The 16038-nt window shown below is 42.1% G+C and overlaps 2 protein-coding genes across 4 annotated transcripts; one reads left to right on the plus strand and one right to left on the minus strand.

Moving 5' to 3' along the window:
* Nucleotides 1-4135: 4135 nt before the first annotated feature.
* Nucleotides 4136-9071, minus strand: stpg1 (sperm-tail PG-rich repeat containing 1). Of its 2 annotated transcripts, XM_035183658.2 has the most exons (9): nucleotides 8926-9071; nucleotides 7612-7689; nucleotides 7423-7538; nucleotides 7236-7337; nucleotides 6463-6642; nucleotides 6280-6388; nucleotides 6019-6187; nucleotides 5728-5918; nucleotides 4136-4373 (listed from the first exon to the last, which is right to left on the minus strand). In XM_035183658.2, the coding sequence occupies exons 3-9, from the start codon at nucleotides 7513-7515 to the stop codon at nucleotides 4300-4302; spliced, it is 918 nt and encodes a 305-aa protein (XP_035039549.1). In that variant the 5' UTR covers nucleotides 7516-7538; nucleotides 7612-7689; nucleotides 8926-9071; the 3' UTR covers nucleotides 4136-4299. The 2 variants fall into 2 exon arrangements, with proteins under 2 accessions (XP_035039549.1, XP_047200288.1); XM_047344332.1 differs by lacking the exon at nucleotides 8926-9071 and having other exon boundaries at nucleotides 7423-7844.
* On the plus strand, nucleotides 8306-12120 carry meaf6 (MYST/Esa1-associated factor 6). Of its 2 annotated transcripts, XM_035183660.2 has the most exons (8): nucleotides 8306-8457; nucleotides 9486-9601; nucleotides 9770-9857; nucleotides 9958-10003; nucleotides 10087-10279; nucleotides 10789-10818; nucleotides 11310-11343; nucleotides 11445-12120. In XM_035183660.2, the coding sequence occupies exons 1-8, from the start codon at nucleotides 8368-8370 to the stop codon at nucleotides 11457-11459; spliced, it is 612 nt and encodes a 203-aa protein (XP_035039551.1). In that variant the 5' UTR covers nucleotides 8306-8367; the 3' UTR covers nucleotides 11460-12120. The 2 variants fall into 2 exon arrangements, with proteins under 2 accessions (XP_035039551.1, XP_035039552.1); XM_035183661.2 differs by lacking the exon at nucleotides 10789-10818.
* Nucleotides 12121-16038: the final 3918 nt, after the last annotated feature.

Raw genomic sequence — 16038 nt, forward strand, 5'->3', positions numbered from 1 at the left:
TTGCCCACATTCTTTTAGTCTTTTAACAACTGCATTTTATTCTGAAGGCGAGCTTGCTTGATTTCCGGTTGTAGTCTCTTTGTACTTGACGCTGCTGAGCTCGGACAACCGGACTGTACCAACTGGGTGGAAGGGAAGAAACTCACTTACCCAGAAAACACCGGGTCGGATAATCGATTAAAGACGAATTCAACACGTCAAACACGAATCAAATCATTCATCTACAGTCTCTCATTAGTTTTACTGACAGTAACAGAACAGCTGTGTCCTGTTTCCTCTTCACTCCTGAACCCCGTGAATGGTTTGATCCATCAGATGATTTCCAGCAGCTGCAGAAGTGAATCTGTCACAACAGAGTATTCATCACACTGTATGGGTCATTACTGCAGTTTTATACACAGTTTATTGCAGTAATAATACTCATCTACTTCATGCATAAAACATCTATGTGGTGGAAAGTAACTAAGTATATTTACTCAAGTAGGCAAGTACAAATCAGATGTACATGAACTTGAGTATCTGCATACTATACCACTGCACTTCAAGGATAAATAATGTACTTATATGAGATCTTTATTTACTTTATAAAGTATTTATTATGTAGTAATAATAGCATGTTTTAATTGGGGTTTGCACAAAAAATATATGAAACACTCTATGATTTAACCACATTTCTCATATATAAAAAGAGAGAGGACATGATCTGCCCTTGTGAATTGGTGATGACACGCTGATTAACATTTGATGCGACCTTGCTGCCCCTGCAGGAGACAGAGCAGGTCCACGAGGACATTGACTGTCCAGTCTGATAAAGTCTGATCTGATAAAACGTGAATGAGAAGGAGGGAGATAAGAGATAAGAGGAACAACCCCCCTTCCCAGAAATCCATTTATGACACCATGACGGTATTAAACACTTTTTTAATTATAATAATTCCATCAAAATACAGTTTCTTACTCTGTGAATACTTGACAATTAATGTATATGCTGGATATCTGTTATAACACATTTACAGTGATTATTTCCCCAAACTAATGTTGAATATGACGTCGTCTCTCACACTAGAAGATAGAGAAGGAGCTGAGTGGGAGTATCATTCATTTTTTAAAAGAGGCCTTTTATAAATAGTCTGACCACCAAGTTTTTTCTGTCCTTTTTTGACCATTAACATAAACAATTCAGATTAATTATAGATGAGATCATCATCATCTTTTTCCTTGACTCTGAAGGACATAAAGACGTGTTCGAGAAGAAGAAGGATCATTTCATTAACGCTCGTTATGACGCTCTTCTTTAAAACATGCATAGAGGCCAAATGTATGTGAGTGTTGGCAGAGAGATAAAATATGCATGACCCACTTAGCCTGGTGAAGACACTGAGGGCTGCAGCTGATGTTATAGAGACCTGCAGAATATATACTGTGATAAATACAACGCTTTACTCCTAAAGATTTCTGCCTAACATTAAACAGACTGTTGAGACATCTGGATTTTCATTCCTCTTAAAAATGTATCTTCTGCCAATCAATCCACTGGTCGCTCTGCAACACACACTAAAGAAAAGAGAAGCTCCATTAGGGCTAAAGGATGGAGCTGAACTGCTGGTGGTGTGTGTCTGTGTGTGTCTCTGTGTGTGTGTGTGTGTGTGTGTGTGTGTGTTAACCATGCAGGGACTGGCTCTGTCGTTCAGCCTGCATGGACTCTCAGTTATAAATGATGTGTTAAGGCAGTAATGGGATTTGGAAAAGCAGGGACTGGAAATGCAATCCAGTGGTAGAGAGGGGAAGGGCCGGGAGCGTTCAATAAAACTCTGCTATCGTGTTCATCTGCATCAACAGCCTCCGTCTCTCTTTCCCAAGACACACCAGACTTAAAGACTGTTTCCATTTTACAGCTGTCTCCTTCGATCCATCCCTGTATTTCTCACTGGAAACCGGTGTTTGTTTGTTCTTGTAAACTCTCCTGCTCCAGATCATGTGTTCGGGGCATGGGGTTTGTATTTTTTAAGGCTTTAACCTCGAAATCAAAATTAATGATCTAATTTATCGCAGCGTGTCTTCATCAGTGAACAGACTCTTTGTTGCACTGATGATGGTTTTCATGCACAGATGAAATAATAAACAGACTTCATCTTTAGTTAAACTCCCTTCAGGCTCCATAAAGCTGCAGTGTCACCGAGGATAAATTATGATGGACACACAGATTATTAGAATCCTCAAATGTCCTTCCGTGTTCTTTTCGATGTACCCTCGTGTTCAGACTCTCCAGGATTCCAAAAATACACCACGCGTCTTTGAACGACTTGAAACTGCAGCAGAACAAATTCTGCCAGTGAATCCACTGATGCATTGCCAAGCAACAGGCATAAGCTCGAGTTGACGTGATTGGCTCGTCGCTCCGATGCAGCATCATTTCAGCCAAACTGTGAATAAGTAGGGAATTTCTAATTGGCCAAGATCAACAGGCGACTGATTCAATGAGCCTGTGGTCCTAAACAAAGAGCTTTCTGAGCCAGATCCTTCGAGTGAGACGTGCCCACACTCGTCTGCACCTGAGCGAGACATGCGGGGGTGCAGGGAGCCTCCCATAAACCCACAGAGGCATGTAGTTAATTGCCCCTCCGACACAGGACCACAAAAGCAACAGCAAAACCAAAAAACCCTGCAGTTGCACTCCAAACATTTGTCTGGATCCTCCCTCTGCGTTCGACCGGAGGGGAAGGAGCAGAATTCTGCAAACAGAGGAGTTATAAAATGTTCTTTCATTGTATAAAAACCCCCACTTGTGCACAATGGTTTGGTTTTACAGGGCGAGCGCACACATATTTGGAGAGAACACTGCTGAAGTCAGAGTCTGAATATAACTACAGCTGCTACTGTGGAGGAGTCAGGCTCGTCTGCAGTTGTTGTCGAGAGCCGAGCTGGAGAGAGGGGAAAAAAAAAAATCTCCACCTGATTTTCTTGTGAGCAGATGACACTGTTGATCGCATCCTCGGCAGTCGGAGAGAAGCACGAGGCATAAATAACAACTCGCCGTTGTTTCCACCGAGCAGACATGTCGGCCTGAAATTCATTTCCACGTTAGGGTTAGGGTTATGCCCGCGTCAGTCAGAGTTTTTGTTTCAGCTTTGCACAGTTGAACACTTCTCTCCGAGCGGAAGTTCAACATTCTGTGAAATTCGTTTATTCGCTTTCTGCCTCAGTTAAGTGAGAAGATAAAACTGGCACATCTGTGTGCAGGCTGTTAGCAACTCCACTTCCTCCGAGTCAAAGAATGAGGCCAAAACATCCCTCACATGGCTGCTGCCATCTTTTGATTCTGACAGGAGTCTGTGCAGTTGTGATCGTGGAGTGTCGCCTCAGGAAGATGTTTCATTACTTTATCCCCACTAAGTAATTAAAAGCAAACTAAAAGGAAAAACTAACACTTCAAAAACAAACATCAGTGTGATAAGAACTACACATACAATGGAAGAAATCATCTTTAACTTTTTAGTTTGGTCCATGTCCCATCTTCTAACATGGAGCAGGAGGGGTTTAGGACCTATACTGCAGCCGACCACCAGGGGGGTGATCGAGATGTCTTCATATACAATCTATGTCTCTACCAACTCCTGGGAAAAATCTTTATAGCTTTAGAGATAATTTGATATGTTGTTATTATGTAAGTATTATATTAATTAATCAATAATATAAAACCAAACGCGAATAATGATCCACTGCACAAAAGTGAGGACAGAAAACTGCTTCAGCCACTGACCCGACAATATAACATGGGAACAAGGGAGTGGCTGTTGTGTCCATTTGTCTTTGGGGTTGAGCAGCAGCAGCTCTGCCTCACGCCCGGTCAGCCACATTGCTCACATAGACAGTCACACTCCACCCCTCCGCCTGCCCTCCAGCAGTTGGCACAGTGTTGTCATCTCAGGCTCTCAGCTGTTAGTGTGGCGCACCAGTGACCGGCCCAGCAGCTGCCGGTCGACTGCAGCGACACTCACTGCTGTATGGAAACTGGGAGGGGGGGTTAAAACATATGGTTTCCTTCTCTGACGTCACCACTTAAGATAAATACCGAATATGACTCCTTCTATCTCAGTCTCACTTCTCACTACTCAGATTTAGACTGAACAGAGGCTCAAAGATTGAAATGTTTAATTTCCATCCTTCTACTTTCAACAAATACCGATGTAAAAATGTCAAATACATTAAACTTGTGTACATTTAAACATTCAAGCACTTAAGATGAGGATAGTCAGTGACTGTGAGTGTGAAGATTTGATGTTGTTTCCCTTGAAAGCCTCAAACAGGGAGCCAGACTCTGGAATCATTGTAGAAGAAGGAGTGCTTTGCCAGAATCTGTGGATCATAGAACCCTGGAAAGAGAAAGTCCCAACGACTGTTAGGTTAGATGATCTACTGTGTACTTATACAGGATACTTGTCAGAGCTATACTTAAGGACGTTTTTATTCTTGCAACTACTGCCAGAGACAAATGGAAAAACCTGAGCTGCAGCCACCAAAACGGAATCATGCACTTAAGACACGGTTTTCTCATTCGGCCTGAAACTTGTAAACAGGGTGAAGTTTCTATAATAGGACAGCTATCAGTTGCAGAGGAGTCACTCTTCTCTCTTGCTTCAGGCGAGCGGGCGCTTGGTCTCTCTCCCTAAAATCCCCACAGTCTGGGGCTTTCCCTTTTAGAAGTGTGTCACAGCGTATTGTGAGGATTTACCTTTTCAGCTCCAGGCCAAGAAAAATGTGTTGCTGCTGCTTCTGATTTTCTGCCTCTCAATGTCACTTCCCTGATGTGAATAGTTCTTTTGTGTAAGATTTATGACGGGTTGTAAACAGGTAGAATTTAGGGTTCGGCTCGAATGATATCCAGTGACAAATGGATTAGAAACAGATGTCAACTAATCAGGGAAATTTATGTGGTTTGTGGGGCGATTGACAGCAAATGTAACCTTAGGAGACATCGTAACAAATAAATTATATAGATGATAGTAAAACAAACTTTTACTCGAAGTAAACCACAGTATATGGTCAGAACTCATTCACATTTTCCAACTTTCCAGGTTGATGACTTGATTTCCAATCTCTTTCCTGCTGCACACAACCAATATTTACATGTTTATGTTTGTTCCATAACCACAACAACGTGCAAACTCTAGTTCTAACTTATCATGGTAGCTCATTCTGCTCATAAACAACGGGTCTATTGATGGAGATAAATTGTGAAGTGGGGCTGATGGAATTCAAGGCAGATTCCAGAAGTTAATTTATGATGAATATCGTCATTAAATTTTCATATTCACCTCTTTTTCCTTACGAAACCTCATTTACATACACTCCTGTCAGCGATTTCCAATATTTCCCCACAGTCGTTTCCATCCGCTCTGGTTGGATTTGCAGATTTTTTTGCAAATCTAGTCTAATCCCACATTATTTATGTAAAGCTGTTAAATTAGCATGTGACTGCAACCAGCTAACTAGTGCGTGGCTTCCCGAGGTCAGACACCAGAATCAGAGCCTGTTCTGTAGCTGTGCAGTAAAAGAAACCGTTTAGCTTTTTATTTTGCATGGACACTCAAAGAAGGGGTTTATTGTGTTTTATGAAACCAAAAGGTTTTTCTCTATCCCAGCATTACATCGTCTGTATTTGTGGTTATTCCTGTAAAATGCTTGTTTTCAAAGCATCATTTGATGATTGGTTTTAGTGGACATTACCTGGACCCGGCTTCATTTCGGTGCAAAGGTATTGGGGTAATCTTTCAGTTCTGGATGCAAACGCCGCAGTGAGCATGGGATGTTTGGACGTGGCGTCACAATTCTGTATATCATACTGCCCGGGGCCCGGCAGGGGCGGATCCTTAGCAACAATCAGGGCAGGCTCTGATATCGCCAAATAACAACCCCTCCTTGAAACACAGTAAACACAGATTTTACATTTTAAGACGATAGAAAATAAACAACGTCTAATAACCTAGCCAAAGCCGTAAATATTGTGTGTTCACTCACGGTAGGAGGGTCTTCTTCACTGGTGTGGGGGCCCTATGGGGACTGTAGGCTCCGGGGCCAGGGACATGTTTGTCCACGAGAGCAGGGATTCTCTGGGTTTTAGATCTGAAGGGGGACAAGACTACTTTGGAGCTGTGCTGGATCCTGTAGTTGTTCACCTCATAGTGGCCTGTGACAAATGTATGAGGCAATATTAGAGCTCGAAGTATTAAAAAAGGAGTTATACAATCTGATTATATGTGATTAGAGTGAAGTGATTACATGGCGATGGCAGGTTTTTATTTGGATAGAAAGAGTCACGTCCTGTTTTTGAGAGGAAAGCTGATGTACCGACCACCGAGGAGAATCTCTCTCTACTCCCACAGCTGACCTGAGCAGAAGGAAGAAACAAAAAGCTGCACATCACTCGACACTAAAAGCAACATAAATAAGTCACATACGTACGTCATATTGATTTGGAGCTGGAGTTCTCTGCTTGGGACCGTCCAGCTGCACAGCCAGCGGCAGTCTGAACGCCCTGGAGACGCCAGAGTTAAAATCATACTTGTTTATGAAGGAGCTCTGTGTGTTGTAGACATTCGGTCCTGGGATGTTTCTCTGTGGGTTACTGTAACCCCCGGTTCCCTAGTGGAGAAAATAAGATATGATACAATATCACATTGTGGTTGAATGAAAAAAAACTTTCTTTCATAACAATTCACTGATCAGTTTTTCTTCCTTACGTTTTTTTCTAACTTCATTTTCACCTTCTGGGAGATTCTGTTCACTATAATTGACGATACAATACGATACGTGTGATAAGATATTGGAAGGGACACACGGCGAGTACTATAATTAACTTTGACTAGTTTTTGAATGACAAAAAGTACAAGAATTAATAATTCAGTATATCACAACTAGAATTTTACTCCTGGAAGTGTTGGACACAGGATTTAGGTTTAAAGAAATGTACAGAAAATACAAGTTAAAAAATTAATTTAGCTGCAAAAAGACCAATAATTGGCCCTTTTCATAAAAGACATTTTTATATATCACAGTAGGAACAATACAAACCCATTGTTATTGTTATTAGTATCACCCCTGGTTTTCCTCCTATGGCTGTTAAGACATTTAAACACTTTTTATGTCAGCCTGGTGAGTTTCAGGTGCTTAAACTTGATCTCAGTGTTTTTATGACCTTGGGCCAATAAAACGAAATGAGCAGGAGAGTTCCTGACCTTGGACGCCACAAAGCCTGTGGTGCCTTTCTTTGAGAAGGACGGACTGTTAACTTCAGCGGTGGAAACACAGCCGTAGCTGCCCGGTCCTGGGTTCTCATTCTGAAACACAAACACATCATTACGACAACGTTTAGCATTTCGATTTCTTATTAACGTCTAATGTAAGAAGAGTTAAATCTCCTACCGGACAGAGTTGTGGTAAGAATCTCTTCGCCTGAGAAGAAAAGCCTTTCTTCTCTTGATTTGTTGTCGCCACTCTTTGGTATTTCGTTGCCATGGACGATGAAGCCAGAGTTTTATCTGAAGTAAGATCAAATTTTATGTTGTGTTTTTTTTAGCTTAGTATAAAATTTATATTTCCATGTAGCCTCACTTTAATTAAATCCTCGATCCATGTTTTCCATCATAGGTTTAAATTGGTTTGTGAATCTGAAGCCATCGATAAAGCTCCCTGGTGGTGTTGCCATGGCGACGTAGAAACAGAGCGTGATTACGTGCAGGGTTGCCAGACCGGAAATTAACGTCCAAGACAAAAACGTAAAAGAGATAAAACAGTCACAAATCAATGAAATCTGAACACAGAGAGATAATAAAGACATTTTTAGATTAAGCGTGACTTGTGCTTTCCGATGATATCATTATATCTTTATGTCCACAGCGTGTACACGTCCGGAAATCATAGGAAAACTCAATGCAGCAGAACCTTCCTTGGAATCAACTCATTTTAAAGTTGAACCATGTGTCAGAGCAGCCATGTGATAGTTATCAGGACACAAAATAATACATATTAAACATGAACCTTTACTTAATCATTCGGCGTACTTTATATTACAGATTGTACACAACTCACACAGTTCAGGTGCAACATGATACAGCTGCATGTAAGTGACGTGTTTTAACGCATAAAGTGAAAGATTATAGACAAAAATAAATAAAAAATGCACATTTGATAAATTCGCAATTGGCTGATTTCTGTCAGTCCAACGTGGCATCGCAGCTCCGACCCGGCCCCTGGAGCTCCCTGCAGCGGTGCTTCGGGGACATCTGCCGGCGGAACAGCTGCACTCCAGCGGCCGCTTTTCTGCAGCCCGCCCGCCGCTGGTCTGTCTCCAGATTAGCTCGATCCATCATGGCGATGCACGCAAAGGCGACGCCGCCGCAGATCCCGGACACCCGCCGGGAGCTCGCCGAGCTGGTGAAGAGGAAACAGGAGCTCGCTGTAAGTGAACGTCGCCGCGGGTTTTACCGCAAGAAAAGAAGCAGCGCGGTTCATTTTTGTTTATCCCCAGGAACAACAGCTAACTGTGCGTTAGCTTCGTGCCGGGCGCGCCGCTAGCCGAGGCCCTTGCTAAGCGCCGAGCTAACTATGCTAATACGATTTAATTAGCACGAGTTTTCTCCCGCGTTCCCTTTGGTTTAACTCGCTTCTGCAATGTGTTTAATTTGTAGACATTTAAATTGTGCTTAAACACGATGCTGCAGCTGTGTTGACTGGCTGTGTTAGCTCGTTAGCTAGCTGAGCTACATGCAGAACCCCCGCCCGGGTTTGCCGGAGTTCTCGCGGTACGTTAGCATCGCTGTGTAGCCGCGGCTGGGAGAGCATCACAGGGGGGAGAGGTGCTCACACACACACGAGTCACCGCCTGGTCGTGGATTCTAGAGAAACTGTTACAAGTTTGTCTTCAACCTGTCATCAAACATCTGATCTGGGTTCTGTCTGCAGCCAGGATCACTTCTGCTGTTTACATCCCTGTGACTGAAACACAGCCTGAGTGGGATGTGCTCACACACCTGACCTGCTTCATTCTGAAAGTGTGGGTTGTACAATTAGAGAGAAAGAGAGGGGGATTAGATAGGGAGGGAAAGAGAGGGAGATAGATAGATAGATAGAGAGAGGGAGATAGATAGATAGATAGATAGATAGATAGAGGGAAGGGAGAGAGATTGATAGTGAGAGGAAGATAGATAGGAAGAGATAGATGGACTTAATTGATCCCAAATTGTCACAGCAGCACGTCAGGGGCGTTACACACAGACCGAAGTAGCAATAAAACAGATATGAAGAATTAAAATAGCTCAAAATATGTAATGAACATAAAATGCACTAAAAACTGTACATACTCCCTGGTATTTATTGTAAATGATACACAATCAAGTACTAGAATACACAGTAAAGTACTAAATATAGTAGAGCAAAGATTCTTCCTCAATGTTTTACATATAATTTGACGTTTCCTGGTTTTCTAGGAGACGCTGGTGAACTTGGAAAGACAGATATATGCGTTCGAAGGCAGCTACCTAGAAGATACCCAGATGTACGGCAACATCATCCGAGGGTGGGACCGGTACCTCACCAACCAGAAGTAAGAATCGGATATAAACCTGACAGTTATTCATCCTTGTTCCTGGCTTTGTTTATAGCACATTTCAAACATGACAGGAAGACATTTCGATTTCGTTGGGACAAGCTTCAGAATGTAGCTTTTTAATTCTGCCATGATTTCCGATGTTTGATTTTGTGATTCCTGCAGGAACTCTAATAGTAAGACTGACAGACGGAACAGGAAATTCAAGGAAGCGGAGCGTTTATTCAGCAAGTCATCGGTCACATCAGTTGCAGTAAGTCCCTCACTCCTATTGTACTGTTTCACACAATGTTCTTATTGATCCTTCTCTTCATAATAAAAGCTGATCATCCAACCTGGCTCTCTCATCACAGGCAGTGTGTGCGCTCGGTGGGATTCCGGATCACATGAATGAAAAGCGTGAGTTGTTTTTGTAACTTTTCTTTTAGATGTAAACGTTTCTCCTCGTGTAATTTCTGACACTGAGTTCTGGGTCCCGTCAGGCGAAGCAGGCAGCGGCACAGAAAGCGACACGTCTCCAGATCTCCAGAACCAGGAGAACGAGCCCAGCCAGGAGGACACGGAAGACGTGGACTCGACGCTGCAGGACCTCAAGCCCCAGAAGGCCGCCTCCTCCTCCTCCTCAGGCAGCCACCACGCAAGCCACAAAAAAAGGAAGAACAAAAATAGACACAGGTATAAAATCAATAACAAGTAAATGCATCAGCAGGTTGTTTGATCTCTTCCACGTTTTCCTTCTGATTATTCTGTTAATTAGAGCCTGACCGATTTATCCTAGTTAGGAATTTATATTTGTCGATATAAAAACTTTCATTGTACGGAATGAACAAAGCAGGAAAGTTCATTCATTTAACGACATCTTAGCACCTGACTGGGATGTTTGCGTTCTCACGTACAGCCCCTCCGGGTAATTGGAGGAAAAAGTGAATACAACAGTCAGTAAATAAAGCTGTTGGCACCAGTTCAGCGTGATAACCATCTATTTAAGGTCGGCGTGTGTTTTCCTGACTGTTTCTAACCACACTCTGACGCAGCAGGAGCTCCACCTAACACATGGTGAAGCAGCGTCCCTCTGTAAAGTCTGGTCTGCAGTGTAATGTAGGCGTAGGGCTTTAGTCTCAGGTCTGTGAACTAACCGCTGCTGCTCTCTTCCCCCATTTAATGCTGCCCCCTACCTCCCTCAGCCCTTCTGCCATGTTTGATTATGACTTTGAGTAAGTCGTACTTTTACTTCCTGCTCCTGTGGTGTTTACGTGCTGCCTGCTGTAAACTCCCATCCTCCACTTCTCCACCGTGTACTTTCTTTTTCTTTTTTAAACCTGCTCTGCTTTCGTCTCTTCTTCATGTTGAGTTTGAGATGACGCCCGTCAGTCTCGCCGCATGTCCAACACTTCATTCTTTTCATTTTGAATGCAGCATCCAACACTCCCATTAGATTCTCTTGCTTGTTTTTCTTCTGACCCCAGATTCATTGTGTTTCGCCGATTCCAGGAATCAGAAAAACATAGCTGGTCCTGTCAGACGATGGTTTGGCGAATGATTTGTGCATAAAACAAGAACACACACATGATCATTTAGCGTTCTTGTTATAGGCTTGTTTTTTAAGGCTTCTTCATGGTATAGTAGTGGCACCGCTTTTCACCATGACTCCCGTAAGACAGGTCTGAGGATGTCGAACTCAACCTCACTTCTTCTTTTGTTGCAGGTTTGACATGAAGGTTAACAAGAAACCACGAGCTGTAAGTGGAACCAGATACTGATTATAAAGATATTATCAAACTATTTAATGTGCTTTTACTTCCGTCATTTCTCTAATTGTCTGTCTCTCCTCCGCCTGCAGGATTATTCAACTTAAAGAAGTCGACTGGAAAACCCGAACACACACATGAGGAGGATGCATGTAACAGAAACAGAGATATCTGGACTTTGTGAATTTTGTATGCCTTGTTTATTTTATTTTTTTAAACCATCATATTTCAGCCTGTACCGTGTGCATTGCTTGATACATTCCCCCCGCCACCTACCTGTGGTCATGGTCCAAACTGTGACCTACTGATCTAAGTAGAAATGTTACTGGAGGTCTGATGAGGCCGCCTCCAGAAACGCACCATTTTGTATAGTGTTAAAAAGAGAAGTGTATTTATTATGTAGTTAATTTTGATGTTTTACATTGTGAGAACGTTTTTGCTTTTTTGTCAAGCATCACATAGTCGTACAACCCCCCGAATACCCTGAATTCTTTTATTACATTTTTTGTTTTGCAAAAAAATAATAAAACACCAGTAGCTGGAATCTGTTCTGGTTATTTGTGCGGCTGTTGGTGAGGGCGGTGCCTCGTTTCGCTCCACACAGTCGTTGGGGGATTGTCGTAGGTCGAGGTCTGGCTTTAATAACCATCCTCAGCCTCTGTTGTTTCTCTTGTCAAACTCTGACAAGACACTGAAACCTTGAAAGTGACCGGCTGTTTGAGTTCCCACACATGTGGTCCATTAAAAAAGTGACATTATGGAACGGTTTCCCTTTTTAAAGAGTCCAAATATTATTCGACTATTATAGAAAATAACCAGCACATTCTTTAGTGACGGTTTGTTTTATGAAAATAGTTTCTCGAGTAAACAGAACGGACAGATGACAGTTCACTGCCGTACACATACGGTTACATGGCTTTTCTCAGTCATAAACGTGAATGTCTTATTTTTAACACAATTCATTTGTGATTAGCAAATGTCTGGAAGTAAAAGCTATTCACCAGTGTTTAATCTGTGCAGTATCCCAACTTTTCACTAGATGCCGCCAGAGGACACGGCTAGTTGAGATGTAAACCGACAAACTTCTGATTTTCATTTTTAAAAAGTTAATCAAATCTGAAAATTATACCTGCACGTCTTTAGTAGTATTTATACATATAATCCAAACATACACTTGTTAAAATAGGAGTGTTACATTAACAGTTTACACAATACTGTAGTAAAACTAATGCATACTGATAGAGTGCAATATGCTTTGTGTGTGTACAAGTGATATTTATAAATGAGTAGTACAATATAAAAGCAGAGATGGACTAAACTATATTTAACAACTAAGAAAATAAACTGCAAATGATGCTGCAGGGGACAGTTGTAAAGTTTAAGTGAAGTAAAGTGAAGTAACAGCAGTTTCTTATCCTGCGTCTGCAGCTTCACTGTAAATCACCACAGCGACGAGATTAAACGTGAGGAATCCAGAAGAACACAGCGACGTGTCGGGGACATAAACTGAGCAGGTCACTGATGTAGAGCAAAGCAAGGCCATGAAGTGACCTGCAAATAAGACGCACCTTATAAAGTCATTTCTATAGCTTACAGGCAGCCCCCACACACACACACACACAGACACACACACCAGGATGTGGGGTTATATATGTGCAGTGGATGTTGCTGTGGTGAGGTTTGTGTTTGTAATGTTTGGAAACAGTTGTCGATGTTTTATTAGGCTTAGTTTTTTTTTTTTACAGTAAATTTGAAGCAAACCAAATGAAAACATCAGGACTGGATTTATTTGTGGATTTGGAAAAAATGTAGGTTCTTGCACATAAATTAGCGTAACGACTTATTTGAGCACTTTTATTTACAGCTTTCATTAATTGCATTTTGGCTCTTGCGGTATTTCACCTATTTAAATGAGCCAACTGCAGATTCTCATACAAAGGAGCCTTTTCTAGTTGTAATGTGTCTAACGAGGTAATTAGTTGAAGCTGGATTTTAAGTTAACGGAGTTAATGGTGAAATCAGTGGATCAGTATTGAGTATTTACACAGTTAGAGTTTGAGACTCAGCTCTTTTCCTCCCTGTTTGGATTTTTGGATTAAAAGCACATACTTGAGAGCATTTGTTGAAGTACTTAAATTCTGCAGTGACTAGCACATTAGTCACAACCGGCCTGAAACACCATCACCACCACATGTGGAGATGGAGACGAGCGTTCTGTGGAAACTGAACTCCTCACACACATATGATGGAGAGTCTGACTGGGAAGATTCAATTCCCTGGAAATAACATTCCTCTGTTTCATCCACCACCACCAGCACCACCAGTCCATCCCAGGGTCACATTTCATCTGGTATGAACGAGACAGTCATAGGAGTTTCTTTACGGCTCTGTTTCTCCAGCAGTTTGCAGTTTCTTCAGCTATGCTAGTAATGTGGTGTGTCGACATTCATGGTCCCCAGAGGGCGAATCTTCTGACCTTTCCTCAGAGCCACCACAGTTTTAATAATGTTTCTCAACAAAGAAATCACAACTATTGGATGGACTGCTAGGACATTTGGGAATTTGGAGGTTCATGGTTCCCAGGTGATGAAACCTAACAACTGTGGTGGTTCCTGACCTTTCATTTTATGCCACTGGTTGACATTTTTGGTTTTGGCCCAAACATCGTAGCTCTTATTGGATGAATTACCTTTTCTTTTTAAGAACACACATTCATCGTCCCCCCAGGATGAATTCTAACAACTTTATGAAACAGCCGCTAGTTAGTCAGTCAGTTAGCATGGCAACTATTTCCTTCCATACTGAAAAGTTAAGAATCCTGATAACTTTGATGTTCCTTTGATGAGATAGATTTTTTCCTTTTGACCGAAATGTCTCGTCAACTGTTGGCTGAAGTTGCTGTGGTACATTTCATGACTTTATTGCTCAAACGCACACCAGGGACGTTGTGTTTTCACCCACATTCGTATTGTTGGTTCATTGGTTTATTTTTTCGCAGGATTACGCAAAAACAACAAAAACGATCTCCACCAAACTTGGCGGAGTGTGTAATTATTTTTCCACCTTCGTTCACATGCAGGTTTTGCTGGAGCCTTGACATCTTTACCCGAGGTGATGATTCATAATGACGGGTTGTTGTGCATTAACACAGGTTTGGAGACATTCCCCCGACAGTGTTACTTCCTCTTCTCCTCCCATGTCTACTTCAGCCTTCCAACACATAGATAATGTGGAGGACTGTTTGGACCAGTTTACATGTGAGACCATGACTCAGTCACAAGTCACATGCGAAACACGCAGCATCGCAGACAACGTAACGCGATCTGGCTGTAAAACTCTTACGAGAATACATTCCACACATGTATCCTGAGGCCGTGTGAGTAATGAGGCATGAATGTGTGATTTGTGTTACGCTACTTAACAGCAAATTGTTGTTTTATTTTACCGTCACTTCAGGGAATTAGCTGGAATGACCTGACCAAGGCGAAGCTGTAACCGAGCTGTTGACCGAGCAAGATTCCTGAAGTTAAACCATGAATGACTCAGCTGAATTGTAATTTAAGGGGAGAATGATAGTATCTCTGGCAGTTTGACAGACCTCTTTTTGACATTTGAATCCGGATTGGAAAAATGAAGACAAACCGAGGCAGCGTAAACTGTAGGACAAAGAATCTGGTTTGCTGCCATGTGCTGTTGAGTTTGACTCTTATCCTTAAAATGATCAATATGGGATGTTGAGTGTCCAAAAAGTGGTTCCCAGTGTTTCTCCTGGGGAGCTGTTGTGGTGTGTGTTGAAAACCAGCTTGTGTTGTGTCAAGTGTCAGCGTTAACTAATGACCCCTTCAACGGGAATTGAAATATTGCAAACAGCCTCATTCCAGCCCCGATGACCTTTAGTGAAAATATAAATTTTCCCATCAACTATGTTATTTTTCATTTCTTGTGGTGTTGCGACAGCTTTCTGATGAAGACCAGTCAGAACCTGGCTAAAGCGTTGGTATCTACCAACCAACCAACTAACCAACAAACCAACCACCAACCAACCAACCTAGCAACTTAGCAACTTAGCAACCAACTAACCTACCTTTCAACCAACCAACCAATCTGTCAATCTGTCAATCAACCAATCAACCAACCAGATTGTTATTTTCCAGATATCTAATCCACTGGATAAACCTCAAAGACGATTTATTCGATGCACAAATAATTAAATGAGGAGAAATAATTGACTCAACTGGTACTAAAGCCAAATCTGAGGAACAATTGACCAAATCATCCACACAAGGCGTTTTTCTGGACACTTCATGCCCCGATGCAAAATGGAAAAAAAGAAAATCTTCCTGACCCTGTAATGTTTCTCTGTAAAACAGAGGGACACATGGATTTATAAAAACAAATGTATTGGCGAGCTACAAACCACAAGGGGTAAGTGACAAGTGTGTTTTGGTAATTTAAGTGAACTGACCCTCTTAACACTGTCCTCATCATTCAAACATTACAACAGGGCAAATCCCATAGAAACAAGGACTGCATCCAGCTGGCAGACGCTCACATGTGAATCCCTGTTGATTCTATACAGTCATGTAAGGACTTTAGACTTGAGGAAATATGCAGTGAAGTGTAGAAGCTGCAGGATCTGGTGTCGGAGGCGTAGCCGCCCTTCGTTCGTCTGTGGTCTGTCAGAGT

This window comes from Hippoglossus stenolepis, chromosome 17, assembly GCF_022539355.2.
Source record: "Hippoglossus stenolepis isolate QCI-W04-F060 chromosome 17, HSTE1.2, whole genome shotgun sequence".
NCBI lineage: Eukaryota > Metazoa > Chordata > Actinopteri > Pleuronectiformes > Pleuronectidae > Hippoglossus > Hippoglossus stenolepis.